The 15,659-nt window shown below is 36.7% G+C and overlaps 2 protein-coding genes across 2 annotated transcripts; both read right to left on the bottom strand.

The window, feature by feature from the left end:
- Positions 1 to 1,409: 1,409 nt before the first annotated feature.
- Positions 1,410 to 8,263, bottom strand: LOC145819797 (vestitone reductase-like). The gene is made up of 4 exons (XM_082913659.1): positions 8,137 to 8,263; positions 7,131 to 7,664; positions 1,787 to 1,973; positions 1,410 to 1,683 (listed from the first exon to the last, which is right to left on the bottom strand). Exons 1-4 carry the CDS (start codon positions 8,261 to 8,263, stop codon positions 1,542 to 1,544), a joined length of 990 nt encoding a protein of 329 aa, XP_082769785.1. The 3' UTR covers positions 1,410 to 1,541.
- A 3,698-nt stretch (positions 8,264 to 11,961) lies between these two features.
- On the bottom strand, positions 11,962 to 15,198 carry LOC114299565 (vestitone reductase-like). The gene is made up of 4 exons (XM_082913658.1): positions 14,978 to 15,198; positions 12,879 to 13,403; positions 12,429 to 12,624; positions 11,962 to 12,327 (listed from the first exon to the last, which is right to left on the bottom strand). The coding sequence occupies exons 1-4, from the start codon at positions 15,105 to 15,107 to the stop codon at positions 12,174 to 12,176; spliced, it is 1,005 nt and encodes a 334-aa protein (XP_082769784.1). The 5' UTR covers positions 15,108 to 15,198; the 3' UTR covers positions 11,962 to 12,173.
- Between the last annotated feature and the right edge of the window lie 461 nt (positions 15,199 to 15,659).

Genomic DNA, 15,659 nt, shown 5'->3' with positions numbered 1-15,659 from the left:
TTGAAATTATACATTTGTCCAAAATTAACTAAAGAGTTTTTGTACTCCTTTTGAAATGTTTAAAGAATCTCACATTTTTTTGGAATGTTGGAAGGATCCCATATTTTAAGTCATTTTTGTACTCTTTTTGAAATATTTTTCAAATAAAAAAGATTCTCACATAAAAACATATCCAAAATTTGATTCTTATAAATTGTGTATCTTACCTTTCTAACGCAAAACAAAACAAAACAAAACAAAAAAAAGAGAAGAAAACATAATAAAAATAAAGGTATAATCGTAAATTTAATTTTTAGATCATATATTTAATCTATCTTTCCAAAATCATGGAACTAATTAGATTATAAGAAAATTCTTAGGATTAAACAGATTATCATTCCCCAAGATGGGATTTATAAATAAATTTTCTTAAATTTTAATATATTTATGATATTACGGTTCAATTTTGATTTAACCGCATTTGAATTAGTGAGTCGTTTGCCCAGTCACTTTTTCAATTTGCTCACCAATCTGATTTTTAAAAAATCGTTGGAAATACCATAAAAATGAACAATAATAAAAAAATATATATAAATTAAAAATTGTAAATGGAAATTGTGTTTTTTTTTTTTTTTTGGGGTCTCATTTGCACTGTTAGTTTTCAATTTTGCTTTTTAGTTCTCAACCCAGACCCTTATGGATAGCTTAAAAGTGTTTGTCATGAAGATTGAAATGAACCGAATATACATTCTAGGTTTGACTTTTTCTAACGTTATGATCAATTTTAATTGATACACATGATTGGTAAACAAATATGAATATCTAGAGTTTACTTTGCACAAGCGAATTCAATGTCATCCTAGTTATGTGTGGATCATTCATTCCTCCTTATATTATTTATTATATGTTTGTGCCTATTATGTTAGATTTTATTATTTTCATGATATTATTTAGAATATATTTCTTACCACACAAAATAATAATAATAATAATAATAATAAAAATAAATAAATAAATAAATAAAAGAAGAGGCTGATTACAACAATTTCAGTGAAGGTTGCGAAATACTCCCTCATGACTTAAAAGCTGCATTTTCAAAAGTACACGTACTCTGCAATAATATTTGTCAATTTCTTGCAAATAACAAATGGTTAATTACACTTTCTAACTGTTATAGTTTGATTCAAGTTTTACTTTACTCCTTTATTTCATTCCCTATTATTTCAAATTGAATGTTGTCCCTATACTTTATATGTAGTATTTATTTGGTCTTTCTGTTCAAATTAAAAGTTAAAATGAACGATTTTAGAATACTTGTCAATGTTTTAAAGCGTACATGAAGAAAAAACTAACTGAAATTTGGATTGCCTCAGCAACCAAATTATAATGACAAAAACCAAATTACATCTTTGGATTGCCTGCCTCAACAACCAAGTTTATGATGAATATTCAAATACTCATTTGCCGTATATACACATGCTTCATCCAAATAGAGTTCTCCAACTACATAACAGTTACACAACACAAACAGAATTATAAACCTCACAGATAATTTAAGAACTCTAGAGAAAACCCTTCTCTTCGCAGCATCGAATTGTTTCATCGTACACTTCTTCAAGGTCGTACTTAAACTTGAATCCAGTATCCAACAACTTCTTTGACGAGAGGTAAGAAGGTGTGAAACATTCGATTTCTTTCAAGGCACTGCAGAAGTAAATTGGGGTGATGATTGAGATATTGTTTTTTTTCTGACAAAAGAAAATAACAAGAAAAAAAATCAGGATAAGTAAACGAAATTAGAACTCACTCCGATGTTGCTATTGGATATTCTGGGTATCTGGATGATAGAGTTTCACACATTTTATCAATTGTTATATCAATTGCCGAACACAAATACCTCCCGTCTGCATCAAGATGTTCAAGAAGAAAGATGTGTGCATTCGTCACGTCGTCTATGTGCACCATTTGTATTCTAGCAAGATACTTGTATTTATCTTCCTTGTCTGCATAGGATAAAAAATAAATACATAAATGTGTAGAATAAAATCAATATCTAACTTCAACTAAATATATCACCCTTATATTTGATAGCCCTCCCTCCTTAATTGTCTTAAAAAAATACAAAGCTAAAATATACACACATATATATATATATATATATATATATATATATATATGTATTCCGTGTTCTATCCTGTGTTAGTAGCAAAATTGTTTCATAATACTTGAATCAGATAACTTTGATAAACTGCAATAGTTCTAGCAAAATCAAGCAAAGGTAGTGTTGGCATGAGCGGTATATAAGATTTAAATTAATTGATTCTAGATATATTCAGATTCCTTTAAAATAGGACTAATTTATTCAGTTTCCTTTAGAATAGATTTGTTTCCTTATTTGTAGGATATAGCTTGTATCTATATATGGTCTCCCTGCTGGAGAATGAAATATACTGAAACCATTATTTCACATGGTATTAGAGCGTCTTCGATCCTACAGCACTCTATACTCAACCATTTGCTAATTTTCTTCCACAGAGTGTATTCTGAATAGCACCACCATCAATCTATTGTGAGTCCAAATGGCTGTCATTCCAGGCGTATCAACCCCAACGACCGAACCAGCCCCAACACCGCAGATCATTGTCCACCAAGACAATTCTGCGTTTCCTATCGGCATCACACTTGATGAGACAAATTATTCCTTATGGTCTCAACTCATGGAGATGCGTATTGGTGCTCGTAACAAGGCTGGATATCTTGCTGGCGAAGCAAGAAAACCTACACTCGGCGATCCCAATTTGGCAGCATAGATTACCGAAAATCACATAGTGAAAAGTTGGCTTGTTGACTCAATGAGCCCGTCGCTGATGCAACGATTTATTCATCTTTCCACTGCTCAGGCAATATGGGAGGCTGTATCGAAAACCTTCTATGATGGATTAGACAAAACTTGTATTTTTGAATTGAACCAGAGATCCTTCTCCACCACGCAAAATGGTCGACCCTTGTCAACATACTACAATGAACGCGTTGTTATTTTCCAGGAAATTGATCACAGGACTATCTCTAAGGAAGGAACAGTTGAAGGGGTGGTCCAATTGCATTCCGCAATGGCTAGGCTTCGGGTTCATATTTTTTTGAGTGGACTTGTTTCCGAATTTGATTAGGTTCATGGCGAAACGTTACGAAAAAACTCGAAACTTGATTTAGAGAGCACATATACATATGTTCAGAGAGAATACCAACAGAGACAGACCATGAGCGACTCTCGTCAAATCTCTGAGAACTCAGCACTGTTGACCAACCATACCCGCCCAAGACCATTGTTTGGCTCGTCGAGAAATCGAAGCAATCAATCCACTGGCAAGTCTGGTGGCCTGATGTGTACTCATTGTGGTGAAACCGGTCATTCGAAACAACGATGCTATGAACTTATTGGCTATCCGGAGTGGTGGGATTTTACCAAGAAACCTCACAAGAAGCTCGGCGGGAAGGCAATGGTGACATCTATGGAGGCAGATCCATCGCCACCTACAGCAAATGTTGCCCACTCAGGTATTGATCGTAAGGCCTCTGTGTTCTTTGCAATTTCTAAGAACAATACTTGGATTATTGATACAGGTGTATCCGATCATATGACTCAGGACTCCGGTCAGTTACAATTTATTTTTCCTTCTCCTCAATCTGTTATCTCCACGGCTAATGGTAGTACATCTCCCATTACTAGAAAGGGCTCTGTCATTCAATCTCAAACTCTCACATTAGATATTGTCCTTGTTGTTCCATCCCTTGAATATAATCTTCTATCTGTTAGCCAAATTACCTCTATTCTTGCTTGCATTGTCACTTTTTGGCTCTTATTTTGTGTTTTTCAGGACATTCTAACGTGGAAGATTCTTGGTTATGGTGTTAGATGGGGCAAACTCTACTACTTAGAATTGGAAAATGGAGGACCAAAAATAAGTCAGGCCAATCACACTAGCAGTGAAAACAAAGCTAGAGCCCTTATCTGGTTATGGCATCGGAGACTCGGCAATCTTTCTTTTGGTTATCTTCGAAAATTGCGACCACATCTTTTTTCAGTTCTGAATACTTTGGATTTCCGTTGTGACATTTGTGAATTGGCTAAGAGCCATCATATCCCTTATTTACCGAGTTTAAATAAAAGTTTCAAACTTTTTGCAGTCATTCATTCTGATGTTTGGGGTCCCGCAAGGATCCATTCTTTGTCTAAAGCTCATTACTTTGTTACGTTTATTGATGAATGCACTAGAATGACTTTTAAGGCATTTCATACCATGGTGGGCACTCAGTATCAAAAAACGATTCGTGTTCTATAGTCTGACAACGGTACTGAGTTTATTGATGCATCATTTGGCACTTTTCTGAGCCACCTTGAAATTCGCCATCAAACTTGTAACACCTATACTCCGCAACAAAATGGTTTGGCAGAAATGAAGAATAGACAACTGTTGGAAGTGGTTCATGCATCTCTTTTTGGCATGAACATGCCTCGGTTTTACTAGGGCGAGGTAGTGAAATCTGCGGCTTACCTCATTAATCGTACACCTTTTCGCGTGATCGATTTTCAAACCCCTCAAAACAAACTGCAATCCTTACTTTCTATTCCTCACCTCTCAAACCTTAAACATCGAGTCTTTGGTTGTACTGTCTATATTCACATTCCCAAAAGTTTGCGAACTAAACTTGATCCTTGTGCATGACGGTGTGTTTTTGTTGGCTATTTTGAGTTTCAGAAAGGATATAGATGTTATGACCCTCATACCCAAAAAGTCCATGTCACTTTGAATGCTTCTTTTCATGAATTCGAACCTTATTACTCTGCGTGGGTCTCTGGTCCTTCTCTTCTGGGGGAGAGTTCTAGTAATGAAGAGGTGTTACAAGGAGGTGGCAGAGGACATGTATTTATGGACTTAGAAGAAGTGCATGAACGGCTTGGGAACAGTGGGAAAAGTTCAACAGAATTGTGATCAACAAAGTGTTCAACAGAATTGTGATCACCAAAGCTGTGAGAATTTTTTCAAAACTGAACGTGAGGTGTTAGTTCTCCCAAACTCTACATTAGGTACTCCTCACATGCCAGAATCACCAATATCTTTAGAGTTGCCCGTGTCTACACCATTAACTGAAGAATCAACCCAAAATGTTATTCCTCAGGTAATCCCGAATCCCATATCAGATGAATCTAATGTAACACATATATATATCCAGAATTGCCAATGTCTACATAGCCACAAAGATCAAATAAGGGAGTCCTGAAGAAACAATATGAACCTGATCCTAAAGCCAAGAGTAAATACCCAATTAGCAACCATGTGTCGTCCCGCTGGTTATCTGAATCATGTGCATTTACTGTTAATCAATTATCAACTGTATCTGTTCCTAGTAATGTGCAAGATGCATTGACAGATCCGAAATGGACAAAGGCAATGAACGAAGAGATGGAAGCATTACAAAAGAATGCCACTTGGGAATTTGTTCCATTACTCGAATGAAAGAAGACCATTGGTTGCAGATGGATGTTCACAGTGAAACTCAAAGCAAATGGCAGTATTGATAGATATAAAGCAAGGTTAGTTGCAAAGGGGTATACGCAAAGGTACGGGGTGGATTATCAAGAGATGTTTGCACCGGTAGCCAAGCTCAATACAATTTGTATTCTCATATCTATAGCAGCTAATAGGGATTGGCCTCTACAGCACTTTGATGTTAAAAATGCGTTCCTCAATGGAGATTTAGAGGAAGAGGTCTACATGGAATTGCCACCTGGAGCTAAAAGTAGTTCTTCATATAGAGGTGAAGTGTGTAAAATGAAAAAGTCATTGTACGGTCTGAAACAGTCACCTAGAGCATGGTTTGGGAGGTTCTCTTTTACAATGAAGGCATTCGGTTATAAGCAGAGTAATTCTGACCATACCTTGTTTATAAAACACAAAGAAGGGAAGGTAACGGCTTTAATTGTGTATGTCGATGATATGGTCTTGAAAAGAGACGACCTATGCGAAATAAAAGCGTTATAGAAATATTTGGATGCTAATTTTGAAATGAAGGACCTCGGGCAACTTAAATATTTCTTGGGGATTGAGGTGGCGAGATCAAACTGTGGGATTTTCCTTTCACAACGGAAGTATGTGTTAGATCTTTTAACCGAAACTGGAATGCTTGCTTGCAAACCAGTAGACACGCCCATAGAATTGAATCATAAGCTTGAAGTTTTTCACGATCAAGTTCTAACAGACAAAGGTCGATATCAATGGTTAGTAGGGAGATTAATCTATTTGTCACACACAAGGCCAAATATAACTTATGCAGTGAGCATTGTAAGTCAGTTCATGCATACATCAGGTGAAGAGCATGTGAATGCAGTATATTGAATCTTAAAGTACTTGAAGAATGCTCCAGGAAAAAAGGTGTTGTTTTCAAACAATAGTGTTTCTAATATTGAAGGATACACAGATTCTGACTGGGCGGGTGATCAAACCAACAGAAGGTCCACGTCTGGTTATTTTACTTTTGTGGAAGGTAATCTTGTCACGTGGAGAAGCAAGAAACAGAAGGTCGTGGCAAGATCAAGTGCAGAAGCTGAATTCCGAGGTATGGCTCATGGTGTATGTGAATTGTTATGATTAGAAGTGTACTAAAAGATTTGGGGATTGAATATACAAGCCCTATAAATCTTCATTGCGCTAATAAAGCTACCATAGAAATTGCACATAATCCTATACAACATGACCGCACCAAACATGTTGAAGTTGACCGTCATTTCATCAAAGAGAACCTTGATCAAAAGATTATACAATTTTCATTTGTCCGGTCTAAAAGTCAGTTAGCTGATGTACTCACAAAAGCAGTTTCAAGAAAGGTGTTTCATGGTATAATCAACAAGTTGGGCATAATAGATATCTACGCTCCAACTTGAGAGGGAGTGTTGGCATGAGCTATATATAAGATTTAAATTAATTGATTCTAGATATATTCAGATTCCTTTAGAATATGACTGATTTATTCAGTTTCCTTTAGAATAGATTTGTTTCCTTATTTGCAGGATATAGCTTGTATCTATATATGGTCTCCCTGCTGGAGAATGAAATATACTAAAACCATTATTTCACAGGTAGGTCTTGAAAAGCAACGCGTACCGAGGATCTTAGCCATGGAAACGTTTACTGAACTTGGCACACGTGGACAGATAAAGGGTCCACCGATAACAGTAGGAATTACAGTGACAAGATCCAATCCATGTTTTTCAGCAAACTCTAGAGCAGCCTTCTCAGTTAATGTCTTCGAGATCATGTATGAAGCTCCATAACGATTTGAGGATCTAACAAAATATATATCACTCCAATGTCTCTCATCCAAAACATCTAAGCCCTTGCCATTGAGAATAATGGTGGATGCGCTAGAAGTGTATATAACCCATTTCACTGTGTTTGATTTAAGGCATGCCTTTAAAGTGCCAAGGGTTGCGTTGATAGCTCTTTGGGTCTTGACTTCTTCAAATTCTTTGTCCTCAAAATCAATGGGGTGAGCAACATGGAAGACTCTAATGCATCTTTGGATTGCTTCATCAAAACTTTTTGGCAGGGTAAGATCTACATTGAAAATTTGAAGTTTTTCAGATGCACTGGGCAGGTTTGTGAGGTAGCTAAGGTCTTTCTTGCTGTCTAGTCAGAAAACCATAGATGAAAAATGTCAAAATCTCATGACTTAGCACTTGATATGCCAATTGGTCCGAAAATAGTAAAGACACATCCGTAAGCACTTGTTATGTTTAGCATTTTCATATATATATGTATGTATGTGTACATTCTTTACATCTATATAACAAAAAACCCCAACACTTCATAAAAAAAAGACGATTAAATTACTCTGTTCTGACCATTTTTTTTTTTTAAGATCCTAAGGCCCAAACTAGAATATTATTTTTGCAGTATTACTTGTACTTTGATATCCTAATCCTAACAAGCAAGAATCAGAGTCCTTACAGTGACTTGGGGTCTTGAGTTCATAAAGGTCGGCCTCAAAATTCAAGATGATCTAATTGAAAACCCATGAGATGAGATTTATAGTCATATATATACAAGCAAGTGATCACTATGGTTTTGAGAAGGGTAAAGAGGAAGGCTTATTAATTACCTGGGTTAGAAGATCTAATTATAGTTCGCACTGTGTAATCATGTTCAAGTAGCTTCATGATCAGCCATGGTGCAACAAACCCTGTTCCACCAGTTACACAAACAATACCCTTATCATCCCCTTCCATCTCTCTCTCTCTCTCTCTCTCTCTCTCTCTCTCTCTCTCAATTGATGTGTATTTGAATATGAACACACAAACACACAAATATATATATATATATATATATATATATATTACTTTTCATTGCACTAGTACTTTATTTTGTATCTTTTATGCCTTATTTTATTCTTTGCAAAGACTAGTGTTTATGTGGACAATTATTGTCTGTGCGACCCTTTCTTTGGTGAATCTGCATCTCATCCAAAAATTTCTGTGTCACCCAAACACATCATATAAATGGAAAATAAGAAAAATAGTAATAAATTGATGAATTGTAAGTGAATGTAAATGGGAATTGTGTTAGTTTCACTAGGTCTATATCATTTGCACTTTGTTAATTTTAATTTTCTCATTTATCTGATACTTTTAAAATAACAACTCTACCCAAATCCGTATGGATAGCTTAGTAGTAGTTTAAGTGTTTTGTCTTGAAAATTGAAATGAACCGTAAATCTAGATACCCCGGGTTTGATTTTTTTCTAATGTTATGATCTGTTTTAATTATTACAAACTATCCCACATCGCTCTGTGAGAGATCACAGCTCCACTACATAAGTGGACTAACTCACTTAGACTAGTATGAGGCCTTTTAAAGTCGTGAGAGGTTAGCTGTTGGTTTTTGCCTAATTCTAAAGCCGACAATATCATGCTAGTCAAGGAGGGTGAATTGTTTCATTTGGTTCTGTCAGTGGGAACTCCCTGCTTAGGCAGCGATAGCTGTTTCAGTTGGCTCCGTCTGTCTCAGGCCGTCTGTAAGCAGGGATAGCTGTTTCATTTGGCACCGTCTGTCTCAAGCCGTCTGTGGGAACTCCCTTTGCTCCATCTGTGGGAACTCCCTTTGCTCCGTCTATGGGAACTCCTTGCTCAGGCAGGGTTACCTGTTTCATTTGGCTCCGTCTATGGGAACTCTTTGCTCAGGTCGTCTGTAGGAACTCCTTTGGTTTCGTCTGTGGGAACTCCCTGCTTAGGCAGGGTTAGCTGTTTCATTTAGCTCCGTATGTGGGAACTCTCTGCTTAGGCCGTCTGTGGGAACTCCTTTGGCTCCGTCTGTGGAAACTCCCTGCTCAGGCAGGGTTGGCTGTTTCATTTGGCACCGTCTGTGGGAACTCTCTACTCAGGCCATCTGTGGAAACTCCCTGCTCAGGCAGCCAGTCCACTGGGGAGAAGAATCCATTGTGAACTGCCTACTCTGCGTAGATGGATCCAATGTGACCCTAGCTATAATTCATTCTTATATTATTTGGGATGTTTTTTAGATTTGTTATATGTTTATGCCTATGTGTTAGATTTTTATTATTTTCATGATATTATTTATATCACATCTCCTACCAATTACCCAAAATATATTTTTTTTTGTCAATTTCTCATAACTCTAGTGTGGGGACATAATTTTTGAATGACAACACGTGGCTGAGGTGACACCGAAATGTCAGCCGAGGTGTCACATGTCATGATCATGATGCCAAGATGATCTCGGTTAGGAAGAGGTTATCTGCGAAGATGTCAGAATCCGAGATAAGCGGATAAGGGACAAGAGTCCTAGAATGAGAGAAGACTTCAGTTTGGGTAAAGATGAGACTCTTAGAGAGTTTATCCTAATCCTACTAGGAGTCCAAGATTAGCAGTAATCCTAAGTCCATTAGAGCTAGGCTCCTATTAGGACTAGGATTGTGTTGGCTATAAAAGAAAGGCACCCCCATGGGTCTAAGGTATGTCTTTTATGCTTAATCTTTTCTGCCGGTACTCTCCAGCTGGGTACCTGTTTGGCAGTGTGGTCAGAAAATCACCCACACAATTTGGCGCCGTCTGTGGGAACGAAAGGAGAATAAATGGCCAACGACAGACCGAAAGAGAAGGTTGGGGATGACACCCCTACTGAGAGTGGGAAACATATTGACCTTAGCGTCGAAGAAGACAACTACAACGAAGAAACTCGTGGTAAGAATCACGGAGAAGAGGACGTCGGCCAGGAGGGCGACGTGCCGAAGAAATCAGACCGAAACGAGTATTATAACGAGGACGACCTCCAGGTATGAAAAGAAAGATGCTTACGAAGAGACGACGGGATGAAAGGAATGGTGAACAAATTGGCGGACCTGCAAACGGTTGTCAATTTTATGATACAGAACAACGTCATGCAGCCACCATTCCCGTCCCAAGATACACCGATTCCAGCAGCCGAGAAAGATGCCCAGCTATGGGGGCAGAAGACAACTCCTACGACTCCTCAGCACGATAGGACGAAGGAACATTCTCACCGGCCTTCAAGGGAGGTCGGACGAGGAGAATCAAGAAGGGGAGATTCACAGAGGACACATCGCACCAAGGAAGCTGACTCCAAAGAACATCGGCATGTTTAGGGGAAGGACCTCTGTTTCGACGCGACCAATGGAGGGAGGTCCAAAAGGACTCGCAATGACACAGGAAGTAGTGCACCAAAGAGGCTGAAATCTGGAGATAGCTGAGCTCCTGGACGAACCAAGGAGGATCTGAGGGATTACCTCCAAAGAAAGCGACAAGATGTCGAGGTGACCTCACCTGTCAAGCCGAGATAACACTGGATATGAGAAGACAAAAGCTCAGCCCAAGTAAGCCGATCTTGGATTCCAGATCTCGGATCCCAGATCCCAGAAGACAAGATCTCGGCCTAAGATGATTAAGTCCGAGAAGAGAAGAGTTTACTGAGATGATGTTTAACACTTGTTGAAACTTGAGAAAAGTTTACAAGTTGAAGTTAAACCGATATTATGTTTAACACTTGTTGAAACTTGAGAAAAGTTTACAAGCTGAAGTTAAACTGAGATGATGTTTAACACTTGTTGAAACTTGAGAAAAGTTTACAAGTTGAAGTTAAACCGAGATGATATTTAACACTTGTTGAAACTTGAGAAAAGTTTACAAGTTGAAATTAAACCGAGATGATATTTAACACTTGTTGAAACTTGAGAAAAGTTTACAAGTTGAAGTTAAACCGAGATGATGTTTAACACTTGTTGAAACTTGAAAAAAGTTTACAAGTTGAAATTAAACCGGGGTCCTGATTAAAGAAATGAATGATATAGGTTCCATCACCTCGGGATGCCGAGGTAATAGAACCTAGGGGGCAGTTGTGGGGACATAATTTTTGAATGACAACACGTGGCCGGGGTGACACCGAAGTGTCAGCCGAGGTGTCACATGTCATGATTATGATGCCGAGATGATCTCGGCTAGGCCGAGGTTATCTGCGAAGATGTCGGAATCCGAGATAAACGGATAAGGGACAAGAGTCATAGAATGAGAGAAGACTTCAGTTTGGGTAAAGATGAGACTCTTAGAGAGTTTATCCTAATCCTACTGGGAGTCCAAGATTAGCAGTAATCATAAGTCCATTAGAGCTAGGCTCCTATTGGGACTAGGATTGTGTTGGCTATAAAAGAAAGGCACCCCCATGGGTCTAAGGTATGTTTTTTATGCTTTGGATATTCTGTCTAGTGAGTTAAGCACTATTGGTTATCTTTGAGAGATATTGAGTACTGACTTGATTGTCGGAAACTCTTCTTGAGTACTGACTTGAGTGCCCCCGGGTGGACGAGCCACCGCCGAAAACTCTTCTTTCTGTTGCAGGTCATTCGAGCTTAATCTATTCTGCCGGTACTCTCCAGCTGGGTACCTGTTTGGCAGTGTGATCAGAAAATCACCCACAAATCTAGTATTACAAATCACAAATTATAATGACACAAAACAAATTACATCTCTGGATTGCCTCAGCAACCAAGCTTTGGTATGAATACTCAAATGCTCACTAGCTATACACATGGCAAATACAAAACAGTTGACACAACAAAGACAAAAAAAAATAAAAATAAAAATTTCATAGTTTACAACATTATAAACCTTAAAGATAGAGAAAGCCCTTCTCTTTGCAGCATTGAATTGTTTCATCGTACATTTCTTCAAGTCTGTACTTATATTTGAACCCAGTATCCAATAGCTTCTTCGATGAGAAATCAGAACGTGTAAAACATTCAATTTCAATTTCTTTTAAGGAACTGCAGAAATAAATGGGGTGATGACTGAGATATGTTTTTTTCTGACAAATGAAAATAACAAGACAAAAAATATGAGAAAAGTAAACAAAATTAGAGCTCACTCAAGTGTTGGTATTGGATATTCTGGGTATCTGGCCGATAAAAATTCAAACATCTTATCGACTGTTATGTCAAATGCCGAACACAAATACCTCCCTTTTGCATGAGGATATTCAAAAAGGAAGATATGTGCACTGGCCACATCGTCTACATGCACCATTTGTATTTTACCAAGATTCTTACAATTTTCTTTCTTCCCTGCATAGAATGAAATAAATAATTGTGAAGAATAAATTCAATATGACTTCAATTGACTATATCACCATAAGATTTGATGGCCCTCCTTAATTGTTTTCAAAAACTGCAGGGCTAATATTATTTTATTTTTGAGCAAGCTAAGCTGATTCACAAAGGTAAGCAACAACTCAGGCTTCAACTTGAATCAGATAACTTTGATAATCTGAAATAGTTCTAGCAAAATTCAAGCAGAGGGCACAAGAATCAACACGTACCGAAGATCATTGCCATTGAAAAGTTTACTGAACTGGGCACACGAGGACAGATGAAGGGTCCATTGACAACAGTAGGAATTACAGTGACAAGATCCAATCCATGTTTTTCAGCAAACTCTAGAGCAGCCTTTTCAGTTAATGTCTTCGAGATCATGTATGAAACTCCATAAATCTTTACGGACCTAATATAATCTATATCACTCCAATGATTCTCATCCAAAACATCTAAACCCTTGTCGTTAAACATAATGGTGGATGCGCTAGAAGTGTATACAACTCGTTTCACAGTCTTCGAATGAAGGCATGTCTTTAAAATGCCAAGGGTCCCATTGATTGCTCTTTGGATCTTGACTTCTTCAGGCTCTTTCTCCTTGTAATCAACCGGGTGAGCAACATGGAAGACTCCAATGCAGCCTTGGATAGCTTCATCAAAACTTTCCGGCAGATCAAGATCTGCATTGAAAATTTGAAGCTTTTCTGATGCACATGGAAGGTTTGTGAGGTAGCTAAGGTCTTTCTTGCTGTCTGGTCAGAAAATCATAGATGAAAAATGTCAAAAATTCAAGACATTGCACTAATTTGAAGTGAAAATAACGAAGACACATCCGAAGGAGTTTTAAAAACTGGAGGCCTTGTGAATTCGGCTTTATGATCGAGTAGTAAGTGGGTACTACAAATTGGTGCTATGAAAGTGTTGCCCACAACTGAACATCTCAAGCATGTCACAACCCAAGCTGCCCAATCATGTTCTAGAAAAAGATACAGATTCTCACTATTTCGTGGATGCAATAAACATCTCCATTTCTTAGTGAATTTTTGTATTTTTTTTAATTTATATTTTGGTAATTTTTGTATTTTATGAACTTTTTTTTTTTTTTAATTTACAAATATTTTTTATGCTTCTAGATTTGGTACATTTAAATTAGAGGTGTTCGCGGATCGGTTTTGTGTGATTTGCGGTTCGGTTTTGACCCGCCCGCATCTATGCGGTTTGGAAAAAAGTAAACCCACAACCGCTCGCAGTGCGGTTTGCGGTTTGTGCGGATAGGGTTTGCAGATGTGCGGGCGGTTTGCGGTTTACACTTTTTTCTTTAAAAATTAATTTTTGAGTTTTTTTTCTCCATCAAATTTAGGTATCAGATTCATTTTATATATTTGTGATCATTTGACAACAATTTTATGATGAGTTTACAAATAAAAATTAAATATCAATGTATTAAATGAAAGTATCCAAAACAAAGAGACCTACACTAGCATTTTTGCCATGAAAAAAATGTATATCAATGCATTAAAGGTTGTACTCAATTAGAATTGCCAGTTCAATAATCAATAATCAAACTAGAAGTTCCATTGACCACCAGAAGGAAAATTTTATTAGGAAAAAGTGAATGAGTCACTAATGAAAATCATATAAGAAACCAAGTTTAGGACTTGATATTTCTACGACATTAAGAAAGTTGAGAAATACTTAAAAATAAGGATCCTAGTGTCATAGAGAACATAATGGTGCTTTTGTTAATGTTACAAAGTTGGTATAATAATAATAATAATAATAATAATAATAATAATAATAATTAAAGTGCGGGCGGTTTTTGCGGGTTGCGGGTTTAACCCGCGACCTGCCCGCAACTCGCAAATTTGTCATATTTTAAACTGCATCCGTTCGCATTATGTTTGCGAAACCGCCCATTTATATGCGCTTTGGACATATTGGATGGTTTGAGCAGTTCGGATAAACCGTTGTCCACCCCTAATTTAAATAGTAAAATTTTATTAAAATAGTAACAAATTTCCTAAAGACACAAAAATATTTATAAAAAATAAAAATAAAACTCAAAACAAAACAGTCTGCGTTTTCCTCCAATTTTTTGTCATTTTAACTCTTTTTCTCTAGTTTACATATTCAAACAAGTGATATAAACAACAAAAATATTGCTTTCTATTTTCTTTCCAAATCACCCAATCCAAACAAACTATAAATTTAAAGGCAACACTGAAATTCAACAGAATCTGATTGAAAACCCATGAAATTTACAGTCATATATATATACAAAACGATGAGTAGGGTTTTGAGAGAGGCAAAGAGACATATTATTTACCTGGGTGGTTAGAAGATCTAGTTGTAGTTCGAACCCTGTAACCATTTTCAAGTAGCTTCTTGATCAACCATGATGCTACATACCCTGTTCCACCTGTTACACAAACACTACCCTTATCATACCTTTCCATCTCTCTCTCTCTCTCTGTGTGTGTGTGTGTGTGTGTGTGTGTGTGTGTGTGTGGCGCTCTGATTGTATTGAAATATATAGGAGTTTAAATGACAAAGATAACCAAATGAATATGCACATGTTAATCATTCATTGAATGATAAATTTATGGGAAACACTAAGATGATATAATTTTATATTTTTTTAAATTATAATTAAAAAGTATTATAATTAAATATAATTTGAGATATAATTAAAAAATTTATGAATTGTAATAACAAAAATTAATCGCAATTAAAAGAAAAAAAAATGACATGATTAAAAGTATATGGTACATCTGTTTCAAGAATGTATATGTTAGAATTTTTCTAAATTTATAAAAAAAAAAAAAAAATTGTTATTGTATATTTATGGTTTAGGTTTTGTCTATTTATTAACTCATTAAGTATTGGATTAGTTTTTTTATTTGGATATACTATTGGATTTGTAAATGGATGAATAAAATTTCGACTTTGTTTGACAAGTTAGCTATTTTAATTGGTTATTTGTCATTTTGACTATTTTAACTGGCTAA

The sequence above is a fragment of the Camellia sinensis genome, chromosome 2, assembly GCF_055761805.1.
Source record: "Camellia sinensis isolate YWXY chromosome 2, ASM5576180v1, whole genome shotgun sequence".
NCBI lineage: Eukaryota > Viridiplantae > Streptophyta > Magnoliopsida > Ericales > Theaceae > Camellia > Camellia sinensis.
The sequence above is the reverse complement of the archived record's forward strand: the minus strand, read 5'-3'. Positions and strand labels throughout refer to the sequence as shown.